This window comes from Cyclopterus lumpus, chromosome 13, assembly GCF_009769545.1.
Source record: "Cyclopterus lumpus isolate fCycLum1 chromosome 13, fCycLum1.pri, whole genome shotgun sequence".
Taxonomy (NCBI): Eukaryota; Metazoa; Chordata; class Actinopteri; order Perciformes; family Cyclopteridae; genus Cyclopterus; species Cyclopterus lumpus.
In genome coordinates, this window is record NC_046978.1 from 6,528,800 (window position 1) to 6,541,851 (window position 13,052).

Consider the following 13,052-nt stretch of genomic DNA (forward strand, 5'->3'; position numbering starts at 1 on the left):
AGTGCTATCAGTAAGAGCCAGTTTAAGTGCTATTAAAGTGCTACAACGGCGCTACCTTCCCTATTCAAGGTATAGTCGAAAAAGATGTGTTTTTAGTTTGCGACGGAAGATGTAGAGACTTGTCTCTGACATAACGCTGCATTATTCAAATAGAGCTGGGTTACTGTATTCTATATTACAGCACCTGGAAATGTATGTTGAGACCTTTAAGTTCAGTTATTGTAAGTAAAGATTCCCCACACATCAAAACTTAAAACTAACATATTGTTACGAAACAAATTCAAGATGAGGTCCAATAGCACACAATAACTCAATAAAGAAATTAAAAATAAAAGCGATAACCAGACAATAAATCACATAAATGATGTTATCATGATATTCCATGTCTCTAGAGATAACTTGATACAAGTTTGTCCTGCATCCCACATGACTGCCTGTGCCCTGATGGGTGGTGTGAAACGGTGACCAAAACCACCAAAGGGGATGAAACAGACCTGCATATAAAAGTAAATAATTATTCATGAAGCTCAGAAAGTGAGGAGGGCAAATATGGGGGCATTTCAAGTCACATTTCTGTTGTTGTATGTCTACCTGATCTCAGAGTCTTCCTCTCTTTTCTCATCTTGTAAATTAAGGAGAAAGTTTTATCTTAATGACATGCACAAGCCTGGTGATGTGGTTTTGGGTGGGCTGTTTGAGGTCCATTACACCTCTGTCTTCCCTAAACTGTCATTCACCTCAGAGCCAAATCAGCTCAGCTGCCAAGGGTAAGTTTGACATTCATGTAGCAGACAACATGTGTATATGACTAAAAATAACTATTTGCTTTTTAGTTGTTAACCATGACATTCAATGTATTAGCTTTGACACTGCAGGGTTCAGGCATGCCATGACCATGGCCTTTGCCATTGATGAGATCAATAAAAACCCCAATCTACTACCTAATGTGACTCTGGGATACAGTCTTTATGACAACTGTGCCACACTTGTAATTGGATTCAGTGCTGCATTGTTGCTGGCCAGTGGTCAAGAGGAGCAATTTCTTCTTCAGGAGGAATGTTTGGGGACCCCCCCAGTCCTGGGGATTGTCGGTGATTCCTTCTCAACATTTTCTATCGCCACCTCTGATGTGTTAGGTTTATTCAATCTACCCATTGTAAGTTTACCTTCTTCAGTCTTGCTGTAACTGAGCTTTTGATGTGCCATATTTGTATGTATTTATAATTGTACAATGACAGGACAAGATGTATACATTCATTCTCAGCTCCAGCTTCTCCAACAAGCCTGTATTTAGTAGGAAGGGATATTCTTCATTTAGATTTGAAAAAATGGGAATTGTTAAGTAGGTGAAATTGTTTGGATGTGTCTGTTAATTTGCATGAAAGTAAAACCTGCATTCATACTCTGTTTCTTTATAGGTGAGTTATTATGCCACGTGCTCCTGCCTGAGTGATAGGCAAAGGTTTCCATCCTTCTTCAGAACGATCCCAAGTGATGCTTTTCAGGTGAAACTCATGTCTAGAAATAACAAATGCTTAATATATTTCAGATGAAGTGCCGATCAAATGCAAATGTTGTCTTGTAAATTAAAGTACTGTATTTGTGTCCATCGTTGAGGAAACTACATGGATTTAGGAAAAAGTATAATTATATCAACTAACTGTAATTGTATTGTGCGACATGAATGGCTTTGGTTCCTCTGAATGATAATTAAAAACTTTGCACTAATACCCCCCCCCCCCGCTCTCTATTCTATAAGGTGCGTGCTATGATTAAGATTCTTAAACGCTTTGGCTGGACTTGGGCTGGTCTGCTGGTCAGTGACGATGACTATGGACTTCATGTTTCCCAAACCTTCCAATCAGACTTGGCTCAGTCTGGTGGAGGTTGTCTAGCTTACTCAGAGATTTTACCCTGGGGAGAAAACCCTGCTGAACTAAAGAGGATTGTGGAAATAATGAAGAGATCGACAGCTCGTGTGGTCATTGTGTTTGCGCATCAGATCCACATGATTCAACTCATGGAAGAGGTATCTTATCTTTTCAACTTGGTCTCACTCCCAACTCGTCAAATACTGTCACTTGGTCAGGGCCCCTCTTCACCTGATAATGGTGCATGGAGGGAACCTTTAGCGTCTGTATGCAATGAACCAAGCTTTCAACTCAAGTCAATGTAAACCGATCCCCTTCGATATTAGACGCTCAAAGCAACTGATGTAGTATAAAGTGAGTGATAGTCCACTGGGTCAAACAAATACAGAACGTTTACCCAGAAGACCACTGACTATGTGAAACCAAATGTAAACGTTGACTTATACTACGTTCACACCAAATGTGTTGAGAACGCATGTGGTGTAAACGTAGTGTATTACTCACTTGTTTGTCATGTGAGTCCCTAGTCAAGTAACTCCTCGGGCCTTTGGTAGTCACGTGAGTTGTTAATCACTTGGTAGTCACGTGAGTTGTGTGTCAGTCAAGTTAACGTTAACCACAAACTTTTCCTAACCTAACTGAGTGGTTTTGTTGCCTAAACCTAACTTCCAGTGAACAGAAAATGTTGTTTTGAAAGGAGCCTGTGCATGTTACGAGTGAAAACACACTTTGTCCCTTACACGTCCAAAACCGACACCAGAGGGGTACCAAGAATGTCATAGTTTGAAGCTTAGGGCCAATGACCAAGTATTTGATGAGGTGCGGGTGAGAACGTGTTGTTTTCTTTTCTAATTCAGTGCTACAAAGTAGACTATATTTGTTGTATGAAAATAAATCAATTAGAGTCAATGAAATACACAGGTGGTGAGGGAGAATGTGACAGGCCTTCAGTGGATTGCCAGTGAAGCCTGGTCAGCAGCTGCTGTGCTCCAGACCCCCCGCTTTATGCCATACTTGAGTGGCACACTTGGTATTGCCATCCGCCGAGGAGAAATACTAGGGCTCAGGGATTTTCTATTAAGAATACGTCCTGACCTACATATAATTAGTAGTAGTAATACGTATGGACATAGCATGGTAAGATTGTAACTTTACAATCAGATCTGTATTTACAATAATAATATTGTCATTTCTGTTAAGACTTTCTTATAAATACATTTCAGGTCATGCAGTTTTGGGAATACACATTTGATTGTAGATTTGCACCACCTCCAGCAGGTTGGGTGGAGGCTGGGGGAGAAGTATGCACTGGACAGGAAGATCTAGAGAGTCTGGGGACTGAGTTCTTGGATGTTTCTGATCTCAGGCCTGAGTACAATATCTACAAGGCGGTGTATGCTCTAGCATATGCCCTTGATGACATGCTGCAGTGCGAGCCAGGAAGAGGGCCTTTCAGCGGACACAGCTGTGCCACTTTGCAAATACTGAAGCCATGGCAGGTGTGATATCAGTTTACACTCAAGCCGTTTAGTTTTTGAAAATCAATGCTGCATTTTATGGTGTAACTGAAATATATTCTCTTGAAAGAAGACATTACCTACGATTGCCATTAGTAGGCCAGTTTGACCCTCCTGATTGTCTTTGAGTAGAGGAATAAAATAAGTTACAAGACAAGATCAAATGTCCTTTATTGATAACATTTAGAGAGCTTATATTGCACTATATTTGAAAGCTTGCAACAATTTATCACACAGAACATCTGAATATTTATAATCAACCACAGTATATTTGTATTTGAGTCAACCCTTTTTCTATTTTAATTACCCAATGTATAGCTGATCCATTACTTGGAGAAGGTCAACTTCACCACATCATTTGGTGATCAAGTTTCCTTTGATGAAAATGGTGATGCCTTACCAATATATGATGTGATGAACTGGCTGTGGCTCCCCGATGGAAGAACTAAAGTTCATAGTGTGGGGCTTGTTAAGAAGTTGGCCTCCAAAGGTGAAGAACTCACACTTGATGAAGAGAAAATCTTCTGGAACTTTGACTCCAAACAGGTTACACATTAGTATTGTTGTTTTTATCAGAGTACTATATGACACAGAATAACTAAATCAAACAGTTTAGAATAACTGTGATACAACTCTTACAATCCCTCCAGTCACCCCTGTCAGTGTGCAGTGAGAGCTGTCCTCCAGGTACCCGCATGGCCAGAAAAAAGGGACAGCCTTTTTGCTGTTTCGACTGTGTACCATGCTCTGAGGGAAAGTTCAGCAATGACACAGGCAGGTATCATTATAAAACCATATGTTAAATTATTGTGTTTACAGGTGGGAGAAAACAATGTCCTTGATGATCTGTTCCCGTGTTTTCATATAGACTCCATGGAGTGCACCAGTTGTCCAGAGGACTTCTGGTCCAATGTCCAGCGTGACCACTGCATTCCTAAGAAAACAGAGTTTCTCTCCTACCATGAGCCTCTGGGTATATGCTTGACGACAACGTCATTGTTGGGAACATTTATCTGTGCTGTTGTCCTGGGAATTTTCACCTATCATCGCAGTACACCCATGGTACGCGCCAACAATTCAGAACTAAGTTTCTTGCTCTTGCTGTCACTTAAATCCTGTTTTCTGTGTTCACTGCTGTTTATCGGCCGTCCCAGTCTGTGGACATGCCAACTGAGACATGCAGCATTTGGGATCAGCTTTGTGCTTTGTGTCTCATGTATTCTGGTAAAAACCATAGTGGTTCTGGCTGTGTTCAAGGCCTCCAAGCCAGGAGGAGGAGCCAGTCTGAAGTGGTTTGGTGCTGTGCAGCAAAGAGGAACAGTTCTGGTTCTGACTTCTATTCAGGCAGCAATCTGCACTGCTTGGATTGTCTCTGCCTCACCAGCTCCCCATAAAAACACTCAATACCACAATGACAAGATAGTTTATGAGTGTGTTGTTGGGTCTACTGTTGGTTTTGCAGTGTTACTAAGCTATGTTGGCTTCCTGGCTATCCTCAGCTTCCTGTTAGCATTTCTAGCAAGGAATCTTCCAGACAACTTCAATGAGGCCAAACTCATCACTTTCAGCATGCTGATCTTCTGTGCTGTGTGGGTGGCCTTTGTCCCTGCTTATGTCAACTCTCCAGGAAAATATTCAGATGCAGTAGAAGTATTTGCCATCCTGGCCTCCAGTTTTGGTCTCTTGTTGGCACTGTTTGGACCCAAATGTTACATAATCCTGCTAAGACCAGAGAGGAACACAAAGAAAGCAATAATGGGCCGCAGCATCACCAAGACATAAAGCAGCACTTATAACAGGCCTGCTGTTGTTAATCTACATTGCTTTAAGATGTATCTGCTCACAATTGATCCAAATAAAAATAAAAAAGGTTCTGATTAACAGTAGCTGTTGTTATAGCATCATAACTTTATTCATCCTACATGGAAGGTAAAAGCATAAGGAAATGGAAAGGAATAAAGCTATCCATGAAGAACTGAGTCAACCATCATGATTGTCTATTTTCTGTTTATTTACTCTTTCTTGGGATTTAATAGAAACAAGAGTTTTACTGTGGATCGTTATACTATTGTCATGTTGACATAATGTATGACATACTTTCATTCCAAATGGCCTGGCACCAGTATTTCACTCCCTTACCTCTTGATTCATCTTTAATCTTTCTGAGATATAAGCCAATCCCTAATTGAAAGTTCCGAAGCCCATCATGCATCAATCCAAAAAGGTGAACGCCCCAAACCCTCATCCTGGGCTTATACATGACTATGAAGAACCCACACTAAAGACTGAATCCACCAGGAAAAATTTTGCCACATCCTACTGTAGCAGAAGGGATCTTTATTCACTGAGCTTCAGCGCACCCTTTTTCTTATAAGCCAATCGCGGTGGGCAGCCATCCTATAAAGGGGACTGGGATTCCCTTGGTTCCCCCCGGACATCAAGGGCGCCATAATCATAGACGCCCTTGGGCTCCCCTCCTCCTGCACAGGAGATTCACCTGTAGATCGGTGTTGGTGAGTTCAGAGTAACTCCTGATTGTATAGTCTCATGGTGACATGTTCGTAATTCGTCCTGATTTTATATATAGCCGGTGGTGACGTCATCATATGGCCTCTTGCCTCCTTCTGGAGCAGATGGGAATTCTTGCCTGATAGGTAGGTGACTTCCTTGTGCTACATCCTGTAATTTAGGGGTTAATTATTACTATTTGATTGGATGTCATCCCTGATTATAGGGGACTGTTGGCTGGGTCGGGAAGGATGCTGCTGTTTTGCCTATAGCGTGTTTTGTATACTGCATGGTTTACACGTGTGTGACGCCATCAGCCTTTTGTTTACGGAACTACCTCTTTTAGCTTGAGCCTTTTTACTGTGTGTTTTATATTAGGTTACCCTATTTCTCTGTTGTCTGTTTCTTATGTCTTTTGTTTCTCCGTTGTTTTTTTATTTTTATTTGCCTTTTGTTTCTCCGTTGTCTTTTTTTTCTTATTTGTCTTTTGTTTGCTTTTCCTTTTGTTTGGAAAACCAGAGCCTGGGTTAATTGTGTTTGTAGATGCGGCTAGACCAAGGTGGTGGGAGTGGTGCCTCCGGGTGTTGGGGTCTCCCTTCGTGTGGTGTGTTTTAGGTTACCCCTGGTCCAGACCCTCACGTGTGTGTGTGTTGTGGGTGTACACGTGTGATCAGGGTGCTTTCTTTTCTTTTCTGGACCCTCACCTGCGCTGGTCCACCTCGCTCGCCACTGGTCAGTCCCCGCACCTACACTCCTTTTCATTAACGGCTCTTTTATTAGTAAAGTGTATTTAATAGTATTATTGAACATTGTGATTACAATAAAGATTGTGCATTGTACTGGAACTACGTCTCCGTCTAATTACGTACAAGGAACCTGAGTGGCCTCCCGAGTCTGCAAGACTGTACAAACCTAATTTTGCCAAATTTGGCGTTGTTGGCAGGATTTACTCTTTGAAAGCGGAGACATATGTTCCATTCTTTCCTTTGTTTTGTTAACATACATGTTATTTGCTGTATGGTGTTTAATTGTGTATTTTCTTTATTGAGCTTCTGGTAAAGGCAAAACAGCAGCTGGTTCTTTGAGCATCTTGTGAGTCTGTGGCAGGTCCTGGTAAAGTATTCGGCTAACCTTTTTGTTTTCTTTATTTTTTGTGCCCATTCACCTCAGTAGAGTCCTCCCCATTGATCTATTTGTGGTTATGGCAGAAGAGCTGCAAGAGTTGCGGGCCCTAATTGCCCAGTTGACAGCAGATAATGAGAAGCTACGCCAGGAACAGGCTTCCAACCTCTCTGGCCCTAGTAATATTCCTTCTACTTCTGTGCCACCTACTGCTCCTGTCAATGCTAGTGCCCCTGTTACAGAGAGGCTAGTGTTTGTACCCCAAGACAGGAAATGCCCTATGTTTAAGGGCCGGTCAGGTATAAGGTTGAATGAGTGGAGTGAGGAGGTGAAAGCATGTATGAGGACACGAAGGTTGTCTACCTCCGATTAGGCATTCTTTTTGTTTGATCACTTAGAAGGAGAGGCACGGGAGGAAATCAAATTTTGCTCTAGTGCAGAACGAGGGGATCCAGATAAAATAATTGCAGCGTTACAGGAGTTGTACGGGTGTTCAGAGTCATATGTAGCCTTGCAGGAGGCCTTATTTTCCAGAAGACAACAAGAAGGGGACACCTTAGAAGAGTTCTCCCTCGCTTTGCTGAGCCATATGGAGGCTGTAAAACAGTGCGCACCTATCGAGATGCTAAATGCGAAAGTATTGTTGCGAGACCAATTTGTGGAGCACGTTGTAGATGGTGCGCTCCGTTGTGGCTTAAAACAGTTTGTACGGGGGAAGCAGACCGCAGCGTTGTTTGACGTCAGGGGGGAGGCAATTAGGTGGGAACAGGAAGGTTTGCCAGGTGGCATGAGAGGAATCACTCTGTCCCCGCTGTCAATTCAATTCAGTTTATTTTGTATAGCCCAATATCACAAATTACAAATTTGCCTCAGAGGGCTTTACAATCTGTACACATACGACATCCCTGTCCCAGGACCTCACATTGGATCAGGAAAAACTCCCCAAAAATAACCTTTCACAGGGAAAAAAGGAAAGAAACCTTCAGGAGAGCAACAGAGGAGGATCCCTCTCCCCGGATGGACAGATGCAATAGATGTCATGTGTACAGAATGAACAGCATTTACAAAGTTACATAAACACATTACATGAATATGACAATGTATGAATGGAACTCCAATCCATGAAACAGAAGGAGGTAGAGAGGAGGGGGGGTGGGGCGGGGCGCATCAGCAGGGCCAACGCGGGAGGCCGGTTTATCAGGCATCAGACACCGCCAGGTCCAATGGACCCTATGAGACGTGAAGTCACAACGACTCTGGGGAATAAGGTGCAATGGAGAGATGTAAATTCATCCATAAGGAGAGAGAGAAGAGGAGATAGGTGCTCAGTGTATCCTAAAACATCCCCCAGCAGCCTATAAGCCTATAGCAGCATATCAAGGGGCTCGACCAGGGCAAACCTGATTCAGCCCTAACTATAAGCACTATCAAACAGGAAAGTCTTAAGTCTAGTCTTAAATGAGGTGACTGTGTCTGCCTCCCGGACTGAAAGTGGAAGCTGGTTCCATAAAAGAGGAGCTTGATAACTGAAGGCTCTTGCTCCCATCCTACTTTTTAGGACTCTAGGAACCACAAGTAGCCCCGCATTTAGTGAGCGCAGCTCTCTAGTGGGGCAATATGGTATTACAAGCTCCTTAAGATATGCTGGTGCATCACCAATCAAGGCTTTGTAGGTGAGGAGAAGAATTTTAAATGTGATTCTTGATTTTACAGGGAGCCAGTGCAGAGCAGCTAATACAGGAGTAATGTGATCTCTTTTCTTAGTTTTTGTGAGTACACAAGCTGCAGCATTCTGGATCAACTGGAGGGATTTAAGAGACTTATTACAGCAGCCTGATAAAAAGGAAATGCAGTAATCTAGTCTGGAAGTAACAAACGTGTGAACCAGCTTTTCTGCATCTTTTTGGGACAAGATGTGCCTGATTTTTGAATTGTTACGTAGATGAAAAAATGCAATCCTTGAGATTTGCTTAACGTGGAAGTTAAAGGACAAGTCTCGGTCAAAGATAACGCCGAGATTCTTTACAGTGGTGTTGGATGCCAGGGCAATGCCATCTACAGAAACCACATCACCAGATAATTGATCTCTGAGGTGTTCAGGGCCCAGTAAAATAACTTCAGTTTTGTCTGAGTTTAACATCAGGAAGTTGCAGGTCATCCATGTTTGTATGTCTTTAAGACATTCTTGAATTTTAGCGAGCTGGTTGGTCTCCTCTGGTTTGATCGATAGATATAATTGAGTATCGTCTGCATACTGTCCTTGGTATACAGTACGGTGTTCATGGTGGTTCCCCAGGGATGGTTAACTCGCTCCAGTTGTCTGAGATGAGTGACATGTTAAAACAGCAGCAACAACAGTTAAATCAACTTACTGAAAGCATTGCTCTTTTGCAGAACTCTCAACAGCGGAATTGTGTGCCTCGTCAGGGCCCCATAATATGCAGGCACTGTCTACAGCTTGGTCACTTTGCCACAGAGTGCAACGGGTTGCGCGCACCTCCCCACCATCAGCCCTTACAGGCTCTGCCCCAGTCTGGTAGGCAATCTCATCCAGCTCCGGCTTCGGAAAACTAGCACCCACCGGACTGCAGAGCCACAGTTCGGTTGGGCCCTTTACTGGCTCCAGGTTCGGTAGGAGTGGTGCCGTCGAAGCCTCTAAGTTGGTGTCCTCGTGTCCACATATGGATGTGGACATTGGTGGAATTAAGGTGCCTTGCTTGGTGGACACAGGATCCATAGTGTCTACTGTCACCGAGAGTTTTTTCCACCAGCACTACGAGCCGTAGGGGCAAGAATGACTCCAATCTTGCCACTGGCTAGAACTTAGAGCTGCTAATGGGTTGCCCATTCCTTACATTGGTTACCTGGAACTGGAGGTGAAGCTCTGTGGCAAGTAGATGCAGCGCCGTGGAGTGTTAGTCGTAAAGGACCCCCCCCCCCCCGGTTATTTGTCCCGTCCAGTCCCTGGGGTGTTGGGGATGAATGTGATGCGCAGGTGTTACAGAGAGCTCTTTGGGCAGCATGGCCAAGCTTTGTTTGATGTCCCCCCAGTATCTGGGGCACCAGTCTCTCTTGGATGCGCTGCAAATGTGTCATCAGGCCAGGGTGCAGGCCCCGATGGGTATTGCAGGCAGAGTAAGGATCCGGGGTAAGAAGGCTTGTTGCATCCCAGGCGGCACCATGCAAGTAGTGGCGGCTACGTGTGCTGAGTAGTACTCGGGTGCCACTGTGTTGTTTGAAACCCCTAAAACTGGCTTACCCGCTGGACTGCTTGCGTCACATGCCTTGGTTCGAGTGATACGAGGCACAGCCTATATACCGATTATTAATGTGGGCACCACTGATGTGTTGCTTTATCCCAGCACCATTGTAGGTACCTTGGATACTGTTAATGTTGTCAGTCTGCCCACAGGAGTCACTGAGAGGACATCTAGTGTAGCCACAGTGACATCTCAGTCCATTCTTCCCACGGTGACTGACAAGCTGGAGGCCATTGACCTGTCTTCCTTGTCCGTTGAAGAGAAGGAGCAGGTGAGGTCTCTCCTTGGGAAGTACACCTCAGTATATTCTGCTTATGAGGGGGATTTGGGTTGTACCAACTTGATAGCCCACAACATTCCGCTCTTGAATGACATTCCTGTAAGACAACGCTACAGGCGTATCCCGCCATCAGAGTATGAGGTAGTGAAAGAGCATATTAATCAGCTACTGGAAACGCAGGTGATCAGGGAGAGGAGCAGCCCCTATGCTTACCCTATTGTTCTGGTGAGGAAGAAGGATGGTAGTCTGCGCATTTGCGTTGACTACCACCAACCAGAAAGGATGCTTTTCCTCAAGGAATCCTTGGATGAACTGACAGGTGCCCGCTGATTTTCTACCATGGACTTGGCCAGCGGGTACAACCAGGTCCCAATGGCTGAGCAAGATAGACCCAAGACAGTGTTTTGCACCCCATTTGGTCTGTTTGAGTGGAACCGCATGCCCTTTGAGCACTGCAACGCCCTCGGCTCCTTCCAGAGGTTAATGTAACGTCTATTCGGTCGACCAACACTGCCAGTCCCTACTTCTCTATCTTGACGACATTGTGGTTTTATCTTCCTCAGTAGAACATCTGGAGAGACTGGAGGTGGTGCTGGGTCGGCTTCAGCGTGAGTCTTAAGGCGAAACTCTCCAAATGTGCGTTTTTCCAGAAGGAAGTGCTTTACTTGGGTCATGACATTTCGGACCAGGGTGTTTCTGATCCGAGCAAGATCGAGGTGGTGGCTAATTGGCAGCCGCCTTCTACGGTCTCTAATGGGGTTTGCCAGCTATTATCGTCGCTTTGTAGAGGGCTTTGCCAAGCTGGCAGCCCCTCTCCATAAGCTGGTGACCGAGCTGGGAGGCACCAAGACCAGAAGGAGGGCAGGGCCAGATGTTCTTGAGAAGTGAACACAGGAGTGTCAGCGTATTTTTGGTGCGTTAAAAGTTAAACTCACCACTTAAACTCCTGGCCTATGCGGATTTCTCCTTGCCCTTCATCCTTGAGGTAGATGCAAGCTTTGGCGGGCTAGGGCGGTGCTCTGACAGGAGCACGGAGGTAAAGTTAGACCGATAGCATATGCCAGTCAAGGTCTGAAATCCACTGAGCACAATATGCAGAACTATAGCTCGATAAAACTTGAGTTCTTGGCGCTGAAGTGGGCCATGACTGAGAATTTCAGGGAGTATTTGCTGGGCCACAAGTGCCCTGTTTACATAGATAACAATCCATTGAGCCACTTGTCGTCTGCTAAACTTATGTGTGTATATATATATATTTCATATATATATTATATATATATTCTGGTCTAAAACTTGTCATTTTATTTTTTTTAGTTGGTGTTCCAATGACAATTTCAAATGTTTTTTCTTGGAAATGTGTCCAGGGCTTGACTGGCATCATGCATGATTATCTTTGGAAAGATTGGTTTAGTTAAAGCAACAGTCTCTAGCATAACAAAGCACAGAAAGTGGGATTTTATTGGAATATTTTTAACGACAAGTGTGTGAAAAGTGACGTTTAATCATGGTCATGGCCTTCTGATAATCTTGGAAAGAAGATTGAAGTCGATCGGATCATTTTTGTGGGAGATAACATTAAATGTATAACAATACGGCCAACTTCGGCGAATTATTGTAGCGCCCCCTAGTCTTCAAATTACACAAGATTTCTTTTGCAAGTTAAGGCATGCCATGCGCACTTAGGAAACATGTTTCAAAGTGATTAGTCCCAATAGTGTTGATGCTATGAGTATTGAAAAACAAGACACGCCCCTAAGATGTTCATTGGGCTCCTTACCACAATGAGATATAAATAAACGGTTCAAATATTCTATGTCATCTGGCTTCAATGATTTGATTGATATCATGTTTTGTTGATTTGGACCAAGCATGTAGTTAGGAAAGCCAATTAGGTTTTTTTCACAAAATTCAAAATGGTGGAAGATCTAAGTAGGTGGACCTTAGGGGTCTGAGAGGCTTTTTTGTAGAGCAGGTGTAGAACATGTGTGAAAAATTTCAAGTCAATCGGACATTCTGGTGAGGGGCGTCGCTGGTCAAAATTTTAGGGGGCGCTAGAGAGCAACTATGAATTGCAAAAATTTGACTCCTAGATCATATGGCTATTTTCACCAAGCCTGACAAGCGTGCCAAATATGGTTAGTTTTAAAAATGTCTACGTACCCCAGAAATGCTCCCAATGCTCAAAAATATCTCCAATAGCACTAAATAATTTTAAAAAAATTAAAGCGATAAACAGACAATAAATCATATAAATGATGTTATGATATTCCATGTCTCTAGAGATAACTTGATACAAGTTTGTCCTGCATCCCACATGACTGCCTGTGCCCTGATAGGTGGTGTGAAATGATGACCAAAACCACCAAAGGGGATGACACAGACCTGCATATAAAAGTAAATAATTATTCATAAAGCTCAGAAAGTGAGGAGGGCAAATATGGAGGCATTTCTAGTCACATTTCTGTTGTATGTCTACCTGATCTCAGAGTCTTCC

The 13,052-nt window shown here is 43.6% G+C and overlaps 1 protein-coding gene across 1 annotated transcript; it reads left to right on the forward strand.

Annotated features, from left to right (window-relative positions):
• The first annotated feature begins 609 nt into the window (after positions 1–609).
• LOC117741149 (extracellular calcium-sensing receptor-like) lies at positions 610–5,170 on the forward strand. Its single transcript, XM_034547953.1, has 8 exons — positions 610–767; positions 862–1,156; positions 1,419–1,505; positions 1,760–2,029; positions 3,095–3,370; positions 3,707–3,934; positions 4,039–4,162; positions 4,257–5,170. Exons 1-8 carry the CDS (start codon positions 658–660, stop codon positions 5,168–5,170), a joined length of 2,304 nt encoding a protein of 767 aa, XP_034403844.1. The 5' UTR covers positions 610–657.
• Positions 5,171–13,052: the final 7,882 nt, after the last annotated feature.